Raw genomic sequence first — 22,620 nt, 5'->3', positions numbered from 1 at the left:
GTAGGTGGCGACAAATGACTGTCTTTATGAAAGAGTCACTGAATCATTTAAACAATTTGTTCAAAACCTCTCAGTCTTTCATTTATTCAACCGAACTGATTTGTTCAAAAACGCCAATTCATTTAGGAACCAAAAAAAGTGCACAAATACACAAAGTAACTGGATATATGTGTCCAAAATGTAAGTTACTAAATATTAACGTCTTGTTTATTAAACCGATATATAAAAGCAATAGATCACACTTTTAGTCTTGCTATGATGTATAAAGGCGGAGCAAGTTACATTTTGACAATTATGAAAAGTTTCTTTAAATAATGTGGCCTGTTGAAAAATCAAACTAGAAATATGCATTTAGAAAATAATACAATAAATATGAAGTGCATAAAAAATAAAACACTACATTTTAATATGATAACATTTTATAATGTCAAATTTAATTCTAAATTCAAGACTAAAATCCCTCCTGATACCTCTTATTTCTCATCATCAGAGTAAAACTGCAAGCAAAAGGTACGATTATATTGATCTTCTATAAAAAGCAGGAGTCCAGTAATCCCTCAGTATCCAAAGCAGGCCAGAGCCCCTGATCCTGTCCGGCTCATACTGGAATTTCACTGGAAGGATGATCAGAGGAGAGCATCTATCTGATAACTCCACCAGCAGACACTGGTTTTCTCTCAGGACTTGATAAAGACGTGAGTGAGATACAGCACTTTCACATTGCATAGAAGAGCAGTGTCCATCACTAAGGAATCAATAAAGCAGAAAGCTGAGTGGATGCGGGGGATTATCTGATGCGTACAAGAAGCTTCAATCTGCTCCGCAATCTCTGTCTTCTATCAAACGCCAGGAACAAAACCATCCATGCACTGCACATTATGCTTTGTCATTTTTTGTTATGCTTGTCTCTGTTTAAGACATGACAACACCATCTTGCATGTGACATGTGCGCACATCCATAATGCATAGCAATCATCTTGTATGTGTATATGGGGGAAGGTGAATTGTGCATGTTTAAGGCATACAGTGGCTATGTGCATGAATCACTGTTATGTACATGTAGCTAGTGCATATTTAAAGTGTACAGTATGGCATTATTCATGAAAGGTCATTGCTCACGTGAGTGGGTGACATTCTGTACATGTGAGAGATAAAAACACATGTAGTCTATGGGAAGTAAAAGTGTGTAAGAGAGAGACCTTGCCCATGTCTCCAGTAAAATATGACTAATCTTAAAGTTTTATTACCATTCAGGTTGATGTTAAATCCAAATCACCACGGGTGACAACCTTTAGCCGCGTTTCCACCAGAGAAACTTTCCCCAGGAACTAGGGACCTTTGGGGGTGGTACTAATGGTGGTAAAAATGAAGGCTTTTGACACTTATTTATGACAACATAATTTATTAAAAATACATAACTATATTTGTGTATCTATTTTTGCCTTTCTAGTTTAAAAATTCAAGTATCAGAGAGATTATAAATTAATATCTGTTTATCATAAAATGTATAAAATGCAGATCTTGACTCTGCAGGCAGAATTTATAAGTACACTGTCAGAATTTTTTTTACCTTTAGGGGTACAACAGCTTGTCTCAGGGCAGAACCCCAAAGAGGACAACTTTGAAGGTACATGTTAGTACCCTAGAGTAGTAATATGTACTACAATGAACTTTTACAGGTAAATATGGTACAAAGATTTCATTTTAAGGGTATACTGCCTCCATTACAAGCCACGCTTTTTTGAGAGTGCATTTACTTATTAAATGCTTTATTCAAGCATTATTTCTTGTCAACTGAATCAAGTCTCTTGTTTGCAATTTGCATGATGCACAGAGTTTCGGCATATGTTCAATGTTCCAAATCAGTTACTTATGAAGTTTCATGTCAGCGAGTAGGGCAGTTTAATGGGTTTTGAATAAGAGCTCCTGAGTTCCTGGTACTGAACAATGCAGCACACAAATACAGTAAAAAGAGGGTGATTTGATCTCATATACTCATAACCACTATCTGCACATAAACCATTTATTGATAAAAACAATCATGCTAGGCGGGGGAAACCAGAGATCACGTTAACAGGTGCTGCACTAATGACTTACACTTTGCCCTTCCTTGTTCCTGCTGCTCAGTTAAAGACCTTATTATTGAAGCAGGACCTCCATATGTAAAAGCGATGGTTTACATCTAAAGGTGTGTGTGACTTAGGCTAGATGTGTAATAACAAACAAAGTACACTTGAACAATAAATACAGAAAAACGCATTTCTGTTGCATCGTGTAGGCAGGAAAGCTCAAAGGAAGAGGATGTGGTCACAGCTGAAAAAACAGTGTGTAACGTCACAGTGTCCCTCCATGAAGCGGCACTCTGTATCTTGTGATGGCTAATTAATTAACAGGCATTCAGAATAACCATTAACCAAAGCAGTCAAAGAGCAAAAAGACGCTATGGAACTTCTCCCTAGGGTCGTTCTTTAATGAAACAATGCAACCGAACTGAAAAGAGTAACGCCGAAATCCTGTCTTGTGAATATTGATTAGTATTTTGCATGCCAGAATGTGGCTGAATTTCAAGCCCTGTCGGGAAAAACATCTTTAAACCAAATCCAGAAGGGTGTGCGAGGAATGTTCCCAAACAAGACTGAGACATTTCTTGCTTTTTGAGATGCTTGAAGGGGAAATAAAACAGACAGCAAATTTTATTCAGCCTATAATTCTACAGCACAAAAGTGTAAAAAAAAAAAAAAAACACCATAAAAATAGACTAAAATAACGGTCTTTTTAAAGAAATGTGGGTTATGTCGGCCTAACAACTAAAGCACATGTCCTCAAAGCTGTGACACGCGTCGCGGTATCGATGAAAACAAAGCTGCCTTTCATTGCTTGCTGTATACAGCCAGGAAATTATACGACTATAACTCCCAAAATCCAGTGCACTTAAAATGTCGAGTGTGAAAGACTTGCTCAGGGAGCAAATTTGACTTGCATTAGTCACAGTAGATTTGTCTACGCGCAACGATCCATCTTCAGATCTTTCCTTTAATTACTTCAGACAACTTTTACAATGGAGAATCATCAGCTATATTTTTCCAGTACAAAAAGACTCAGTCTTGACTTTTGACAAATCAATGGGCAGTATTTTGGCCATCCCTGTGCGGCAGCATGCCCGGTGAAGACAGGAAGTGATTTAGGCACCCCTCAGTCTGTTACGCTGCACTGACTAATGGCAGACCTGTCTTGCCTCCGCCCCGCTCTGGCAAAACGCCTAATGGCTCGGCCCATCAGCTCATTACTCTGTTGGATCAAAGGCTTTATTTGCGAATCAGGGTGAACAGACTGGCCAAATAATGAGACAGGAAGTGATCCCAGTCGCCTATAAAGCATGGAGGCAGGTTCCACTCCGTTAAAACACCTGAGGGGAGCGACAACCACTCACTTCATGGGTTTTGGCCCACAGGTTTCGCACATGTGCGGTGGTCTGTGCCAACTCCTTCTACCTTCCAGGCCCAATGAATGGAGCCACATAAAAGGTGCAACCCAAGAGAGCGCTGTGATAGATCCCTCAAGACACGAAACACATCTCTACTGAAAGGAAACACAATCAGCGCGTGGAGGAAATGAATTACCTGATGCCTTTGATCTGTGCAATGCTGTTGTGGGAGATTCTGGAGAGCGCAGAGATCACCTGCGGAACAAGAGAAGGTTTGGGTTAGCCAAAGAAACTTCACAAATGACAGCAAAATCACAACTAGATTTTCTAAAGATGCAAAACATGGCACTACAATGTTAAGGTGTTTAGGTAGTTGCCAGGTGTTTTCAATTAAGTTATTTTTTTGCTAAAATTATCTAGGTGGTTGAGACAAAAGCCCAACTATTATTATAATAATTGTTTTCAGAAAAAGCTCAAATCAAATAACTTTCTATGTATAATTGTACATAGACATCAAGTAACTTTTTAAAAATTATTTTAATTTAGAATTTGTGGTGGGAGAACTACAACGGAAAAGCAAAAAAAAAAAAAAAGTCTGCATTGACAGCAATGAACTGTACAGAATTGCAAGATACAACACAAAGTTTTTTTTTCCATAGCATTGTAGCATAAATTGTGTAGCATAATTCTGCAAGACAAGTTACCAAAAGTTTAATACTTAAATATACTTATTTTACCGCATTCCACTCTATCTTATGCACAGTTCAGTGCGCAAGCCTCCTTTGGCTGTGAGCGCAGAAAGAAGCGATCTAGTGAACTTTCTGAGCCATCCACGCAGACAGAAAAATTGGGCTGGAAATGATTTCACATGGACAGTGCATGGACTGTCGTGGAACGCAGACAGCCGAAGTATACTTTGGGCTTAAGGGTTGTAAAAAAATAGTGATTCCAGTAATAAACATTTGCAACAGAACAAAGTGTCTTGTTATTTGGCTTGTTTTATGAAGGGCTTTGGTGGTGCAGCTTGTGTGCACACATGGATCATGCTATCCCACTAATGACGACATTAAAGGACATGTGGCATGAAACGCCCTAATGAAATCATAGATGTGAATCGCTTTTCACAGATTTGTGAAGGCCCCTCCTCTTCCCAGCTGCATTAGTGCCGGGTAACAGGGTTAAACGTGTGCGGTATTTACACTGATTTAATGCCAATCATGAGTCACATGTGAGTAGGCTTATTGGTGGCCCTTCTAGAGGCTTCCAGATGGTGTGCTAGAGGGTCTTGAGTGTGTAATGCAGAAGCCACACACGGACACACACACACACACACACATGCACACTCACACACAGGAAAGCACATGCAAAAGTGAAGATGGTGCTGTGTCGCCTCATTACATGCTTATGGGCGTGTTTCCGCTTGCATTGCCTGCTGCCATGGTGATACTAGCTGTTCTTCAGTCAGAGCAAGATGTGCAGATGTGTGGAGCTTCTAGATAATGAGTGAACTATGAAAAAATTACGGTATAACAACTATCAATGAATAAATAATTAATACATATTTTTTAAATAAATGCTCAGTTCTGATTTTTTCCATAAACATTTTTTTTTAGCTTTTGTCATGAGTTTTTTTCCTTCTCTGAAGCTCCATTACAGTTCTCCATTACAGTTTGCTCAATTTCATATTCTGGACAGCCTTCCGTGGCATACTAATACATATTATTACTTGATTTTAATCTAGATATTATTTCAATAATTAATGATGCAATTCACACAACCAGTCATAAATTAAATTGATTTTAAGTTTCTCAAAACACTTAATTTGAACATCACTGTGTAAATGACAACTGTCAGTTCAGACAACTGGCACCCATGAAGATGACTCCACAGATGACGATGAGCTTTAGTAAAAGATGTTCACGCTCTTTATGCACAAACGGACATCTGTAGCAGCACTTTTGTCACATAATGCTTTTATACAAGTCAAAATGTACAAGCTAAACTTCCTTAAACACAGACCCACACAGAATCTGTGGCTGCAAAACTCAACGAACAACTCCGCACATTCCTGCAGAATTGAAATGGCTGTCATGAATAGACATGTGGCGTATACGGTAATACGATATATCACGATAATGAACATGCAAGATATTGTTATCGCGGGAACTTCAAAATACATTTAATAATTATTTATTAAGAATTAATCTGATTTTTTGAATGCATTTTCACTTTCTCCATCAACTGGTTAAAATGAGTTAAGGAAAATGCACATTCAGTATTTCTGAACAGTATTTTCAACATTTTCGCAGCACCGAATACTTAAATACTTAGACTTAAATTTTTTTTAAACATTTTAATCTAGACTACAACATGCCCTAGATATTGTTTGAAAATGTTTTGATTCTTTATTGTTCGGTCACACTTTACATTAAGGCTCCATTAGTTAATTAATTAATTAATTAACATAAACTGGGAAAAAAAATACTTCTATAGCATTAATCATAGTTAATTTAAAAAATTTAAAACACATTATCAAAAGTTAACTAACATTAACTAATGAGACCTTATGTAAAGAGTTACCTGTTGTTTATAATATTCTTTTGCACTTTAATCTGTTTGAAACATATTCTTTATACATTTTTGTGTATTCCTTTATTGTATTTAAATGTTCAGTTCTTTTTGTTATAAGAAAAAAATTATTAAACCTGTTATAGTATGACACATTTTTTGCAACTTATTTGAAGGTCATGATAATACTGTATACCGTTATACAAGCTTCAATAATATAGCAATATGAAAATGCCTAGTTATCATGTTTTCAGCTAATAACAAATTGAATAGTACTGATATCGTATTTTTAAATCCAATTGACAGATTTCCCCTCCTAAATCAGAGCAGAAAATGCATCTGGGACTGTGTATATCTGCACAAATACTGTATATAATCAAGGGATGTCTCTTACCGCTGATACTCTGGATTAATAACATAATGACAGACCATAATGCATTACATATGATATTCTACCACCAATTTTCTGGCTTGCATCAAGCAGAATCAGCCCAGGCAAGAGGAGAGATGATTGAGGGATCAATACAGCTAAATAAGTCTATGTGTTAGGCTGTTAGGCGTATTGCTCCTGTGTTCATCTGCTAATGTGTCTAAATATTCATGGAGCTTCAACACAACAACACCTGCGGGGATGATGTGTGCAGGGACGATGTGTGACTCATCCATCAAAACTGTGGCTTTTTCTTCTCTGTATGGTGTTTTTAGTGTGGTGCTTCATTCTTGTACTCAGTCACTTTCATTGCTCTGTGTCTCATTCTTCATCTCTCCCTCAGGTCAGGTCAACAGCTCTCGCTATGTTGTCTCATAATATTGATTTTCCCCTCATCTCAGTGCGTTGGTGTGTATGACGAGCATCAGATCAGAGTCAAGACACAACACCAATCACCTCGCGAAAACAGCACAATACTGTCCATCACCTCACAATAGCAGCGACAGACAGAAAGAGAGAAACGTAGATTGTCCGCTAATGTTATATACCGTAGTTGCTTATCTGAGGTAAAGTTACGCTAGCATTGTGTCTACATCAGCTGTAATGTGTCTAGGGTTTCCAAACATGGCAAATCCACCCGTCCACCAGAACAACATATGTGGCCACAGACAGCATGAATCTTGAGAGTACAGAAAACACACAAAATGAAAGGGGAAATGAGATGAGACAAAACTAGAAGAGATGTAGCAAAACAAAAGAAAAGACAAGAAGAGGTGAGATTGGATGAGACCAGATGACAAGTAGCAGAAAAAAAGATATGAAGATATGAAGGGTAGAAGTAGACAGAAAGGGAAGGGAAGATGAAGATCACAATGCCATAGCTGCACGATTACAAACAGAACAGATATTTACAGTGACATAATGGAAAGCGTCAGTGCTGTATATCATGCTGCTCAGAATCAACCTTATGCATAAGTGATTCTAAATAAACCTGATGAGCGAAAACAGCCATATAAGCAAATGTTCAAATGTGATATTCTACACTAATGTGCTCTAAATGAGAGTTTAAGCAAGCGCCTGAGTTGCAGCAGGGAACTGAAAGTGGTAGGAGATGTGTGAACAGATGGCAATGAGTAAGACTGAGTCCTGGCACTCATCTATAATGGACCTGAGAGCTCAGCAGCACAGGACACCAACCAGCACAAACTCCTACAACTCAAAATAAACTTGGACACACACACAATAGTCTGAGGATTCTCTCTGTTAAGCTAGGCTATCACACATCTCACAATATGATACACATCGACATTGAGTCACAATTCAATACATCACAATGCATCATGGTATCTAACTTAATCATGACTGAAGTAGCACTACATGTGTGAGCAGTATAAATGCACAAACAAATACATTTAAAGTATTGAGTGCAAAAAATATTGAAAAAATGCATTAAACAAGTCAAAAGGTTGGATACACAACTAAATCCATGAAAAATGTATGACTCTAAAACATTTGTTCTCATGCCATTTGCTTAAAATGATTTTTTATTTTTTTGTTTTGTTTTGTTTTAAAGACAAATATAACGAAATATATATGCAGTTCAACGCATATGCTGCGTCCAAAATCATATGTCGCGCCAGGTATGCTTTTTTCGTGTTGATTTTTATGTGTTTTGGATCATTGTCCTGATGGAAGATCCAACCAAGGCTCATTATAAGATTTCTAGCAGAAGCGGTCAGATAAAAAAAAAAAAAAAAAAAATTATCTGTTGGTATTTGCTAGAATCCATGATACCGTCTGAACAAGATGTCCTGGACCTCCAGCAAAAAAAATAGGCCCACAACATTAAAGATCCAGCAGTAACCTAATTTAACCGTGGGCATGGGGTACTTTTTATCCCTGTTTGCACCAAACACATCTGGTGGGTTTGCTGTCAAAAATCTCTTTTTTTGTTTGTTTCATCTGACCATAGAACCAGGTCCCTTTTGAAGTTCCAGTTGTGTCTGACAACCGAATATGCTGGAGTTTGTTTCTGGATGAGCGAGTAAGATTTTACTTGAAACCCTCCCAAACAACTTGTGGTGATGTTTGATCTTTTTTTCCTCAACTAATCTCTGCAATTCTCCTGCTGTGATCCTTGGAGAGTCTTTGGCCACAACTCTCCTCCTCACCTTGCATTAGGACGATATAGACAGATTTGTAACATCTTTAGTTGATTGGAACTTCTCAATGATTGCCCTGTTCGGGTTAGGGTGTTGTAGCCATTTTCTTACAACCATTTACTTTCCATTTTGTGATTATCAACAAACTTTTGCTGCATTTGTGTTTCCTCATATTTATACTTCTGTGGAAGAAGTCGTCATTGCTGGACAATTTCATGTTTCTAGTCACCCTGGTGTGCTAAAAAAATGTAAATATAAATGTGAATATACTTCAGAGATATTTTACTCATAAGAATTTCTAGGGGTGCCAATAATTGTGGCCAATGTGCATTGGAGAAAAACATTTATTTTATAATGCGAGTTTCAATGAAAGGTTAGAATTTTGTGCATTTTTTTATCAAAAGGATAAACAAAGCAGATTTAGTTTCACAGCCTTCTTTGCTCATATTCACCAAGGATGCCAATATTAGTGGATTAGTGTATGTTCGTATAAATTGATTTGATCTTTGTTATGTTGGTTAAGTCTGTTTCTGACTTCTTAGCAAACTACACTGGCAAACAAATCATGCCCAAATCAAAGCAACAATCAAATACCACCAAACAAAGGACAAACAAACACAAATCACCAACACAACCCTTCTGTTTCACATCATCCGAAGAGTGATCAGTGTGCAGTATGGGATATCAGCTGACGTGGTGACATGACGAACATGCTGGCAATAGAGTTTGAGTGGGAGCCGAATCCTCTCAGTGGACTCCAGCTGCTGCGTGTTTAGCAGGGATTTTCCACAGTCAGCCCTTCAGCACAAAGGAGGGGGACTCGGGCCGTGACCCAAATGTCTATGGCGCTGCCCCAAAGACCCAGTCCTGCTTCTGAGCATGAAAGGATGACATATGCTTCTGTCTGAAGACGGGGGACAATGTGAAAGACTTCAGCTCAAGGAAAATGGATATCAGTGGTCATTTTCACACAAAATATGACTACCTTCTGTGCCAACAAACAGATCAAATTAACATCTAACAATATCACCTAAACTAACCATGCCGCCACACCAGTGTCTGCCAAAAGTGGACATTTCTGTCCATTACGACAAGAAAGTATCAAAGTTTGTGCTTATTTAGACAAACTGCTGTTAGTAAAGAACACAAGAAATGTGGAATGGTCTATTACATTACCCCTTTTGACAATTATATAATAAAAGTATATATTCATATAATATATAAGTATAATCATTTAAATGATTAAGTAAATAAAGTCAGATAATCATATCTTTTTTTTCACACACATTGTGTGTGGAATACTATGGGTGTATAACCAGACTAAATTGGCTCTCGAATAATGTGGAGGGTAAATTCCCATTTGAAAACCATTACACGGCTCTTATCAGATGGAGGGCTCTTGTGGTCTTGGCTTGGCTCCCTGTGTTTACAAATCCACCAAGCAATGGTGCTAGCAAAGCAAAAGGCTATTTACTTAGACCGCAGACACTTGTGAATACCCGCCTGTCTCGTACCTGCATTTCCACAGGGAAAACTGACAAATTACCACAACGTGAACGCTGATGTTTCGGTATAGGCCTTGCTAAAAAGGTTTAAGAGCTATAATAACCGTGATTACAGATGTAACATACTGTAATGCAATCTGCTATAAGGGGAGAAAAACATTCATAGAAAGCGCAATATATAAAACAGTGCACTGTTTAGGCTAGCTAAGCCTGTTGCTGCCTCGTACACAGCTTTAAAACAGTTTATGATCTTAATGAGAAGACTAAAACTTTTTTATGCTCTGAGTCATATCGAATAAATACAGTCCAAAAACACAGACAAAAGACCTATAGTTTGTTTCGTAAGCTAACAAAGGAAATGAGAGGTGTGTTCTGCCAAGCATACCCTACCATCTCTCGCTCTCAGCGCCAGACGCCACAGTGAAAACCACATGTGATGCTTGTTTATAAATTGTTGGAGCTGTTTAAGCTGAATGGTCCAAGGCGATATGTGCCCAAACCCACTGAGTTTAAAGCTCAGATCTCCAAACAGTTTGTCCTTTTCTGAAAATACAGCACAAGGTAGAACTTCAAACTACATTTGCATTTCCAGAAGTACAATGAGTTAAAGCTTCATGTAAGCCTTAATGTGCATCTTGGTGGCACCATCTTCGCAGTGTAAAGGTGGTTCTAACATAGTTTTAAACTATGAAAATAAATCTAAATGAAAACCATTTTAATATTTATTCTGTGAAAATTATTCATACAAGTTGAGCAAAAGTTTTGTCTGTCCCATATACATACTTATAAGTGTCTCTGCATATTAAGCAGATACAGAATATTTTAGAATAGGATACAGAACTAAACTAAGTATTTTATCATTGAAAAATGACACACTACAGCGCATTCAGTAATACATGACACTAGCAATGTCAAAGTCATGGGTTTGATTATCAGGGAATGCAAGAAAAATATGTACCTTGAATGCAACGCATCTGTCAAACGCATTTATGTCAAGTAATTAGAAAAGCAGATAAGGATACTGGATTTTTGCAAATATCCTATATTTCTCAACTCATTTTGGCCGATAGCCAATGCCAATATCGATATACTTGGGACTATACGATTATTTGGAATTACAAATTAATTATTTTTCATTTCAGTTAGTATTACAAAAAGGTTACTTGTTAGAGACCAAAGTTTTTTTTTTTTTTTAAATAAGAGTACACTGAACGTTTTGAAAATAAGAATAATAAAGTCCATTATACTGTTTTTTTTTTTTAGACAGATGCAGTTGTAGCCTAAACAATTTATGTGTGGATTTAACATCTGTAGATAATCTACAGCGAGGGAGTCATCAACACATGAAGCGTGATTTTGACATACTGCTTTATTTATTCATAAAAATAAGTAACTTCATGTTATTTGTGTATTTTACTTTTCATTGTATTAGTCTAACAACAGCACCTCCCTAAATAAATAAATCTCTTACAAGGCAGGCACTAGGACCTGGAGGAGGCTGCTGCTGCTTCACACTCTCTAGACTAGAGAATTGTTGATGGGTATCGCACACCGGACGCATCCATCCTACTGTACTCTCATGCTCAAGTTCAAAGCGGCAACCCAAAACAGAGAATGTTATCTTATCGCTAGCATTTCTTGCAGACAACTGAGTTATTGCAGGCACATAATCAACACGTTATCAGCAAGGCATATCTGTCTATTTTTTTCATATTGGGCCAATGACGATTATTAAAGCAATAAGCCCTGTGAAGCCGTGGTTTACAGTGAATTTATAACAGTTAAGGGGCGTTGTTAGGCACGACAGTGTTATAAATTCACTGTAAACCACGGCTTCACAGGGCTTACTGTTTTAATAAAACGTTTACCACACAATACAAATATTAAAGCCAAAATATGTATCAATGCAACTTTCATGACGTAAAATCAATAAAAGCCTTCCTTCCACCAGAAAAATAGTCCCTGGCCGTGAACAGCAAACACTGATCTATATAAATGTTCTTTATATAGATCAGTGACAGCAACAAAAAGTTACATTACTGTATTACGCCATTAGATGGCGGCGAAGACGTTTTAATTAGTGAGTCACCCAATAGCGAAGATTTTTATATTTAACTTGTGTGAACACAGGAACAAGACGCAACTGACAAATGAGTGCTGTCACTGTCAGGACATGGGAAAACCCCTTTACTGTTAAAAGGACAAGATATCGCAGTGGACATTCAACAGATTTTTTTTTTTATGACCTTAAGGAATATGCTTAATAGATCTCTCTCTCACAATAATATAAGCTTCAATTAACAATATCAATGAGAACAAACATATGTTATGTTACTAAGTGTGGTTGCTAAGGGTGTTGTGCAGTGATACAGAGAACTGTTGGGTGAAGCGGTCATACCAGTGTTTTATCGTAAATAAAACATAGCTATTGACCAATCAGAATAAATGACTGGAACTAACTGTTTTATAAAACATTTTAAGCCTTTATCGGCCGATTCTAATGTTGTGCTAATAATAATGTGCATCCCTCCCTATAGCTAACACTTAATAATTCAAAAAGAAATACACAATTCAACACAATGTTGCCTTGCAACCACTGTAATAATTTCATACTGGTGCCGAATATAGGTCAAGGTCATGACAGGTTTAGAAAAAGACAACGGGCAGAGAAATTCAGCTGTAAAAGATCACTGTGAGTGTGTCTGTATTGTATAAGACAGAGCAAAGGAGGGATTTCCCTCTTGGAATCCAAGGAATCTGAGAACATAAAGGGATTATGGGACAATAATATGAGTTTAGCGTCCTTTTACTCCCTAGAAACTGTATCCATGTGTCTTTCTCTCTGTACCCCCTCTGCAGGTTGGGTGTGTCTTCAGAGATCACCATGTTTTTGAAGTTTATTCCTCCACATACGGTTTTATCAGTGGGGGCACCTGCAGGGACACACATCAGGGGATGCTGGGTAGATTGAGGCAGCTGTTGGGCAGTCTCTCATGCCTCTGAGCATGTGCGAGTGGATGGGATTAGTTTGGGTTTAATCTGAGTGTCCAGGGGTGGGTGAGCAAGGCCAGGGCTGAAGCTCTGCGCTGCAGGAGATAAAGGCGAGTGGGGGAAGAATAACTGGGCGGATGTTCCCTCTTTCAGACCGTCCCAGGACATTGACTGTTGTGTCTGGCGAGGATGTGCGGATCTTCTTCCCCAAGTCTCTCTTCAGCAAGCCAAAGAAAATGCAGAGCTTCAGAGAAGCAGCATTTCTTCATCCATCTCGGTCAGATGGAGAGCGCTGATACTCTCTCTCTGTAAAGTGGATGAATTTATTCCATATCCAATCTCACAGTTGAAGGGTCAGAGAGCTCTAATGTGGCAGATCAGCCATGCAGAGCTTCTCTATCATGTTCAAACAAGGCCCACAGCGGTCAAGTACAGAGTGGCTACTTAAGCTAAGCACCCACTGGTCAAGGCACCGGAAATCCATTAAATTAGACCACAGCTCTATGGATTTGTCTTGTATTCATCAAAAATATACTACAAGAGATCATCATGTCTATTAGTAAGATGAGTGTGGTAATGAAAACTAATAAAAAACACTAATAATATATATATTTTTGATATCTACTGAACAACTACTGACTTGTAGAGAATTCATACATTTATGGTGACCTGCTTTTGCTGTGAGAAGTGATCCTTTCTGTTGGCTAAAGCGAAGTACAGTGAAAGAGGGAAAATAAACATAATGAATGATCTTATTCTGATCTCCTGCTGCTCTCTCTGTTACAGCACAGGAGTGTCTGTGGGAGTCAAATCATGACCTGCAGGAGGTCTCTCCAGTGGCAGTTGACGTGACAGCAGGACAAAAGCCTTCCATTTGGAGCACTGGTCTAATTGGCAACACTGCTCTGTGTCGCCACGACAACTATGATGGACACCTGAGGGCAGTCACATGATTTTTCAGATTTTGCCAATAAGGTCACAGAATGCAGAGGCTACAATGGATTATCACCCACTGAGATGAAATATCTGTTTGTAGCCACTGTAATGCAAAATTTGTTTATATTTAAGGATGCACAATACTGTACTGTATATTTGTCACAATATCAGTATTTTTTAAATTACTGAATCAGCATATAGAAGCAGATATCTATACATCATCTCTACATACACTGTATTCTTTAAATAAGGAAATACTGTTGATATTGTGGCTTTATATATGGTCTGACACTTGCATGTGTGATTATACTATTAACAAATGACCAAAATCAAGCTCAAATTGAGACGCAAGGTTTTATTTGGTTCTAAAGTGATATATATTTTATATCTATATACTTGTCTAATAACTTGTCTTGAAAAATGTCTAAAACAACCGTATCTAAAGTGCTACTCACAGACTATTTAAGACAGTACTGGCTGTGACTCGATAACAAATGCTACAGAGGGCCCTATCATACACTCGGCACAATGCAGCGCCAGGCACGACGCAAATGTTTTTTGTTAGTTTCAGCCCGACGAAGGCAACTGAAATAGACTGCGCCACTGACCAACAAAAACTATAGTATTTTTTGTGTTATTTAAAGAGCACGTTAGTAATATGCGCCTATAGGCGGGTACACAACGTGCGTACACTCTGCTTATTACGCACACAGGGACGCGCAGCAGCACACAAACATGCCACACATATAAATATAAGGATAACAAATGTAAAAGATTATTATTGAGTACATAAAAATAAAAATGCCAACATGTCATAATGGATGGTCATTGCATGTATCAGAATTACCTATTTGCAGTAATGACGAATGAAATTGGCTACTGATTTAACCAATCGTGGCAATACACATGTACACAATATGTATAAAGTATTCATTTAAACTGACTCGTCAGATTGAGGGTGTCTATATTCCGCCATGTAAATAGTGAATCCGCCATGGTGCGAGTGCAACTGGCTTTTAAAGGGAATGGGAGATGAGACTCTGATTGGTGTATTGCACGTTATGCCTAAAACACAGCCATGACTCATATTCAAGAGAATAGGGACAAAACCTTTTAGACCATGAGCCGACCAGTTTTCCTGTCGTTAAACTAAACTTAGTATATGATTGAATATATATATATATATATATGTATTTATTTATATTTATTATGGCCGTCAACGTTAACGCGCCAACATATGCGATTGACTCATAATCCTTAACGTGTTAAAGTAATTGAAAACAAATAAAGCAAATAAATTACAGAAACATGCGAAATTGCGTCATTAAAGTAATTTAAGTCACACAGTTAGATGATCTTGGAAGTCGGGAGTTTATCAAACTGAGCATCTACAATGGCACAAGCTGCTCTGTATGCGATCAGATCATGTTGAACTTTGGGAAAGTTATAAAGCGACACAATCAGTTCAAAACAGCGCTAATGTAAAGAAAACCAGGCTCAGAGGTGGCAGAGAGAACATAGACTCATGTTGCGTTTTCTGTGAATGATTCATTCCAGTGTGTGTTTTGAGCTCTGTCATATACTGTGATTGTTGAGCCCTCATGCATCACGCTGTGTGAAATACAGACTGAACTGTACAAAAAAACGTCCCACCGCTTTTAAGTTACAAGCGGAAATGACACATGAAAGCTACATTTGATTTTACTTAGCTACATGTGTGCCTGTGGAGTTTTATGTGTCGTAACTCTGTGAGGAATATCTTGTGATCAACGCAATGGATTATGTTGATTTTGGACTCATTTTAATCATGGGAATCTGCTGTAAACAATGATGTGCCAAAACAATTATGCTTGAGACCTTTCGAATGACATATGACACATGACTATCTGAGCTGTATGATGTTTTTGACATTACAACACATAGTACAAAAAAGTTATTTAATAAATTATGAAAATTAAAAAAGAGAGAGTTTCTAAGCTTTAAAAGCATTCCTATTTTGTGTTATTAAAGTCAGTGGTTGCTCATGATTTTGATTATAATTTTTTTTCTATCATAATGCGACTATTCCTTACAGTAGCCTAAAGTTTCCCTTTTTATACATTTGGAAATAGGTTTCCATGTGCAACACTATTTATAACTATAAAAACACAGTGTTAGTGTGTATCATACTGCATATGAATCATATCACCCATTTCAAACAACAAGATTCAATAAAAAATAGCATTACATCATGTCTACACTGGACATGACAAAGTGACTCTTACAAATCCATTTATTCTTTGTGTCAGAAGTAGCGCAAGCACGTGAAGTATGTCTATTTATCTGCTTTTGTTACATTGTGCCGCTCGCATCTGTTGTAGATGTGAGTCTAAAAAATAGCTGCTTCAATATAACAGTCAAACAAAGTTAATAGAAAAATGTGTGCTTTTGAGGGATCAAGTATTATGATAACTTCCATGTATGCACTTTTACAAAAGAACAGAAATGTCCCCGGTGGACAAGAATAAAGAGGTTTCATCGCCAGAAAAACCACAAAGGAGGAGGATAAAACTGTTCGGACTGTTTGAGAGCATGGTGTAAAAGAGCTAACCTCAGCCGCCAAACCAGAAGATCACCTTTTACCACTGGGGGCTGAATTTGGTTATGGGCTGATAAAAGAAAAGCATGTGATATTTCTAGATGGATTCAAAAATCCTCACACATATTACACACTACACAGAGAGCAGTGCTGTACCAATCCAATTTAGGGTAGCGTATTAGAGAATGCCAGTACAACTCTATGTCCTTTAAACAACTAATTTAAGAATTTGCCGGGAGCATTGTAAGGCATTATGTTTTCCAAAACATAATGCCTCTGAGAATGATGATGGCGATTAAACAAAGAACCGACACTGCTAGTTTCTCATCAAAGCTGACACTCAGTCCTGACAGAGAGAGTCATGTTACTAACTGACTGATTCATCCACTCTATTCTCTGATCTTCAGTACGCGGGGATGGGGTGCAGAAGAACGAGTGTGTGTGGGTGTCTGTGTGTGTGTGACAGAGGTGGTGGAAGGGATTGTGACAAGATTGTCAGGTTGCATTAATCTCTCCCAGCTGGGGGGATTCAAAATAACAAGGTGGGATTGGAGCCCAGGGGGAGAAGAAAAAAATTAATAAATATACAGGGATTTTGTCTCATTGGGGTGATCCCAAATCTTTGTGTGTGTGTGTGTGTGTGTGTGTGTGTATGTATATGTATTATACATATACATAAAGATTTGGAATCACCCCAATGAGACATAACCCCCGTAACCTGCTCTGATGTGACTGAAGAAAGGAGTGCTGCCAATTTCTCCAGGAATGAGATCAAAAGCACAGGCTTATGTCTTCATTAAAAAGAGCCTGACTTCACAGGGATATTTCGCTGCTACTGTTCTTAACAGGTCATGACCTCTTCTGTGAAGTTCACCAAATGCATAGTTTCTATCTGTAGAGTCAGCAAACAAATAAAAATTAAACACTAAAAACTAAAATTTAATTTAGTGATCGCAACATTATAATACTGACTGAGAGAATCTGAGGGTGCTACCAAACACCCTCCAAAAACTCCTCTTGGGGGAGATGTCATGTCAAATTGGGCTGGTGACTTATTCAGCAGTTAACCTTTGGAGATAGCCAAACACATCACAGGGTGTTAGCATACTTCCCAGGCAACGTACACACCCTGATGTGGGGCGAGATGGCATTTCCCTTTTATTTTTTTGAAAGCACAAATTCAGGCTTGCATGGCGTGATGGTTTCTCCCGCAGGCAGGATTACCACCTCAGAACGACAGACCAACTGCTGAATATTGCTAATGAGAGTGAAAATCAAAGTTTGGTGGCCGAGGCGTAGATGGTTAATAATTCTCTCTTATGACAAATGTAAATAGGCTTTTCCTCGCTTAGATCTGTCAATCAACCATTCCATACAAATAACATTCTGTGTCACGATCATCGCTGTGTGGAAGTTACGGTATTTTTATCAACTAAATACAGCTTTTGTAAGCATAAGAGATTTAAAAATCTTACGACCCCAAAAGTCGCATTGTGATACATGAAGTTGCAATAAGAAAAAAAAAATACAATTGCAAGACAAGAAGTTACATTGTGAGATATAAAGTCACCATTTTATTATCTTTTTTTCTGGCTTACATAGTTTGTAGTCCAGAGAAAAACAAAAAAGGCTATCAGACAGAATGTGCCTGTAAATCACTCTCAGCTTCTTTGACGTTACACTCCACAAAAGGAAGTTGGGAGAAAGGGTTTGAGTTCCACATTCAGTCCATCATGGATCTCAGATCAGGGTCATAAATCTCCTGTACTCATCTCTCCAGCTTGTCACAGGAGTCTGCTAGAGTCTCACACACACACACACACAGTCACTTATTCACACTGGAGTCACTGATGAATGAGCCCCTGGCTAGGAACATATCCAGACAGAGCCATTCAAGAAAGCATTCAGAGCATGTGGAGTCTTTTCTGTCTGTGGATACAGTAGTGTATCCGTCCAACTCTTTTGTAATGGAGATGATACAACATAGAAGACGGTTCATTCTCATTTCTCGGTTGTGATTCAGGGCTCTCCTATGCTCACAGTCTCTATTGTTGGGCTATCACAATTTACCTGTCCAAGCTCAAATGCTCTGTGAGAGGCTTGCACGTTCTTCAGCAAGGGAATAACTATCTGAGACATCCACAGTTCTGCCCATCAATATGCATTACTTTCAGTTTCAGGATTTCTGTCACACATTACAAAGATTCAGAGCTAGTTCTTTGCCCCAGTCACAGTCATACTTTTACCCATCTGGATGATGAGCAGACCCTGTTTACACTGATGAAAGCCGTCATAGTTTTTGTGAGCACGGCTGTGCTGTCAGAGGTACTATGAAATAGCGTGATCAAGCTAGATTATTCCCCCTCTGCGTAGATCTCCATTCTTCTTTTCTCTGTATCTTGTTATCTCTCCCTTTCTGCATCTCTTTTCCCCATCTTTCCTTCTGGAGTGGGTTGATTGGCCTTGAACATGTGGGCTGAGTGCCAGCTTGACGTGCACGCCCAGCTGGGCCACTGGACTGCTCCGGGGCCTAATGAGCTGGCTGGAATGATTATGCAGTCTTTAGGGAAACCTCTCAATCCCTGCTCATGAAAGTGTGCTGCACAGCATACAGCCAGAGCAATGGACATATTTGAGCCTGTCAGACATCTGAACTTCAATACTTTTCCTGTCTTCCTGTGATCATCAGTTAAAATATTCCTTTAAATGTCAGTGGCAAAATACAGCAGATGCCACAGTAACACTACTAACTTTAATATAATAAATAAACGAAACAATTCAATTAAAAATAAATTAAATTTAAAAAAATGTGTTATGTTACTACGGATAAAAAAAACACACTTGAATGACATCCGAAACTAATGCAAGCCCTTTTGCTATTCAATTATAAATCATACGCTCTGTAAAAATCTGCCAGTCAGATTTATGGGCTATCAAATTCATGTGGATTCACCGCTGCAGTGTTTAATGGGAAACTGGTGGTTTTAGGGATATTGCCTTGTGGCTGAATTGACCTGATGTGGCAGCATCGCAGCACTCCGCAGATGGAAACATCGCCACTTCCATTACAGACGGGAGAATAAAATACCATGACACTGCAAAAATCAGGAATTGCTATTTAGACTTGGCCTCATTCACTTGGTAAAAAAAAGTGATGTCTCTGACACCAATTCCCTATCCCCGCTTCCCTCTTTGCCTCGTTAGGTGTTTTTAGTCAACCCTCAACTAGGGAAATCCATTAAGATGTCAATTGCTGAAAGCAAAGGGACATGGCTAACTTGTTTGATGGAAGTGCTGAGATATGGACGTCTTTTCCACAGCAGGTGCCCTTAAGGATGAGCCAGCCTGCCTGACAAAATGCTCTCTGTTACTCTATCTTCCTCTTTTCTACCACACAGTGAACAAATGACTCTTGTGAGTGGTACTTTTTAGTGAACTAAAAAAATGCATGACCAGTGTACTACTATTAACCATTTTAAAGGGATAGTTTACCAGAAAATTATCCCATGATTTACTCACCCTCAAGCCATCATAGTAAGTAGCCATGTATATGATTTTCTTCTTTCAGAATACAATCAGAGTTATATAAAAAAATGTCCTGGCTCTTCCAAGCTTTATAATGGCAGTGAACGGGGGTCGATTTTTTGAAGCCCAAAAAAGTGCATCCATCCATCATAAAAGATATCCACTAAAGGCCTTAATAAAGGCCTTCTGAAGCAAAGTGATGCTTTTGTGTAAGAAAAATATCCATATTTAAAATGTTATACTCTTTAGCCGTAAATCGACGTGTAGGGCTGTCTGTTGTAAGCTAGTTATTTTTGTTTATAAAGTTTTAAATATGGATATTTTTCTTACAAAAACCCATCACTTTGCTTAAGAAGGCCCTTATTAACCCCCCAAAGCCGTGTGGATATCTTTTATGATGGATGGATGCAATTTTTTTCAAAATCAGGACCGCCATTCACTCCAATTATAAAGCTTGGAAGAGCAATTATATTTTTTTATATAAATCCGATTGTGTTCGTCTGAAAGAAGATAGTCATATACACCTAGGATGGCTTGAGGGTGAGTAAATCATGGGATCATTTTAATTTTTGGGTGAACTATGCCTTTACATTCCTCAAACACATCATTTAGATTAGATTAGATTCAACTTTATTGTCATTACACAAGTACAGGTACAAGGAAAGAGAACATATTTAGATAGCACAGGTTGAGAAATTATAAATACTTTTTTTTAACTCTTAAATGAAACAGAATTTTAGGGTCAAAATATGTACTGGGCAAAAAAAGGCTATTTTTATTGGTGGCCTTTTTGCCACTTTTATACATTAGATAAGACAGGAAATGAAGAGGGGGCACAGTAAAACAGGACCAGGAAATTGTGTGATCTGGACTTGAACTTGTCGCCAACATGGAAACCATTTCTCAAAGGCTAGGCCACAGCTAGTCTTTTTTAAAGACAAAAAGGATTATTAAATTAAATATTTGGCCATCCCCAAAAAGGCAATTTCCTGTGATGCTCCCTAAACTCAGCTCAGTGGTCACGATGGGGACGCAACCCTTTGTCCTTTCAATAGAGCAATGCTCCTCTCCCTCTGATACAATGCAATTTGACGGACGCTTTTAATATCAGTGTGATGTCTTCCTCTCAGGACAACGTTGACCTCGATCACTCTATGCTAACAGAAATAACAGCAACCTAGAGAAAAGACACACCACAGAAACACACATAGACAAAAGATGCCCACAGGCTGAGGGCAAGTCATATCAGTTTAAATTACCACTCCTTTCATCACCCTTTAACAACTTTCAACTTTAAGCACCCTCAACAACCTGCACATAGACAGCAAGTTTAAAAAATAAAGAAAGATAAGTAGACTAAATACCATAAAAAATGGCATGCATTGACGTTGGTTTGTACGTTAGGTTTGTAGATTATATGCACCGAAATTCTGGCCAATACCAATGAGACGATAACTATGTTACAGCCGACAACTGAATCAGTTCAATTTTCGATTACATTTTTTTCTCTGTAAGTTTTTTATATTTTTATGCTGTAATAATTTCACAGTTACTCTCCAAATTAATGCAGAAACAGCTTAATAACAGTATATTTAAAATATTTGTTGTAATGGCATCTTTTTATGAATGAATGCCTGTATCACTGATACTAATACTGCTACTGATGTCTCTATGAATTTTTTTTTTTTTTTACATTAATGATAGACATTCACCATTACAGTATAATTGAAAGCTATAATCAATTTCAAACTATTAGGTGAACTTAAAACAATCTTCACTTAAACCCATTATAATACATGTAATTTTTACCTGTGGCCTTTCTACAACAGAATACAGAAATTATACACTGCAAGTTCATTTAAGAAGTTATTTAACTCATTTAAGACCCCTCTGTGAATGAGAATACTCGACAAAATGGGCATTTTGGCATAATTCTGTGTGTGTTATTGTTTGTTCAAGCGCGAAAGAGAAGTCGATTCTGCCACGCTGTCAGTGCGCGCGATACTAGCGCGTGTCTTTCTGTGTGTCGTGTGTGTCAGGACATACACAGACAGGGCATTCTCTTTTGTCTTGTTGTGCTTGAATGGTTTAAAAGAATTTGCATGAATAAGAGCGTGATCGTATAAAATGTAACCCTAGCCCAAGGAGTACCTTTAGAGTCAGAAAAAACAGTTAAACTGAAATTTTTTTTTTTACATGCGTTAACACGCTATTTTTGACAGCACTAAAACAAATACTAAATCAATAAAAAAAAGACAAAAAAGAGCTTTTTAAATGCTAAAAGTAAATGTAGGCATCACAACAGTAAAGTGACAGTAAGGACATTGATAATGTTACAAAATATGTTAAGGAATACTGTTCTTTTTACATTTCTATTTATCAATAAATCCTGAAAAAATTGTGTCAAAAAAAAATGAGCATGCATAGGTAAAAATACTAAATTATATATATCCAATATAAACCACAAAACATATCGCAGTGATATATTATGCATAAATGCC

The 22,620-nt window shown here is 37.8% G+C and overlaps 1 protein-coding gene across 1 annotated transcript in view; it reads right to left on the bottom strand.

The window, feature by feature from the left end:
• Window positions 1-22,620, bottom strand: part of vav2 (vav 2 guanine nucleotide exchange factor) — a 208,909-nt gene that overhangs the window by 59,336 nt on the left and 126,953 nt on the right. The window contains exon 3 of the mRNA XM_079836018.1: window positions 3,621-3,679. Coding sequence (XP_079692144.1) covers window positions 3,621-3,679 — 59 coding nt within the window. The remainder of the gene's footprint in view (window positions 1-3,620; window positions 3,680-22,620) is intronic.

This window comes from Gobio gobio (assembly GCF_949357685.1).
Source record: "Gobio gobio genome assembly, chromosome: 14".
NCBI lineage: Eukaryota > Metazoa > Chordata > Actinopteri > Cypriniformes > Gobionidae > Gobio > Gobio gobio.
Note: the sequence above shows the minus strand (reverse complement) of the source record. Positions and strands in the feature narration are given on the sequence as shown.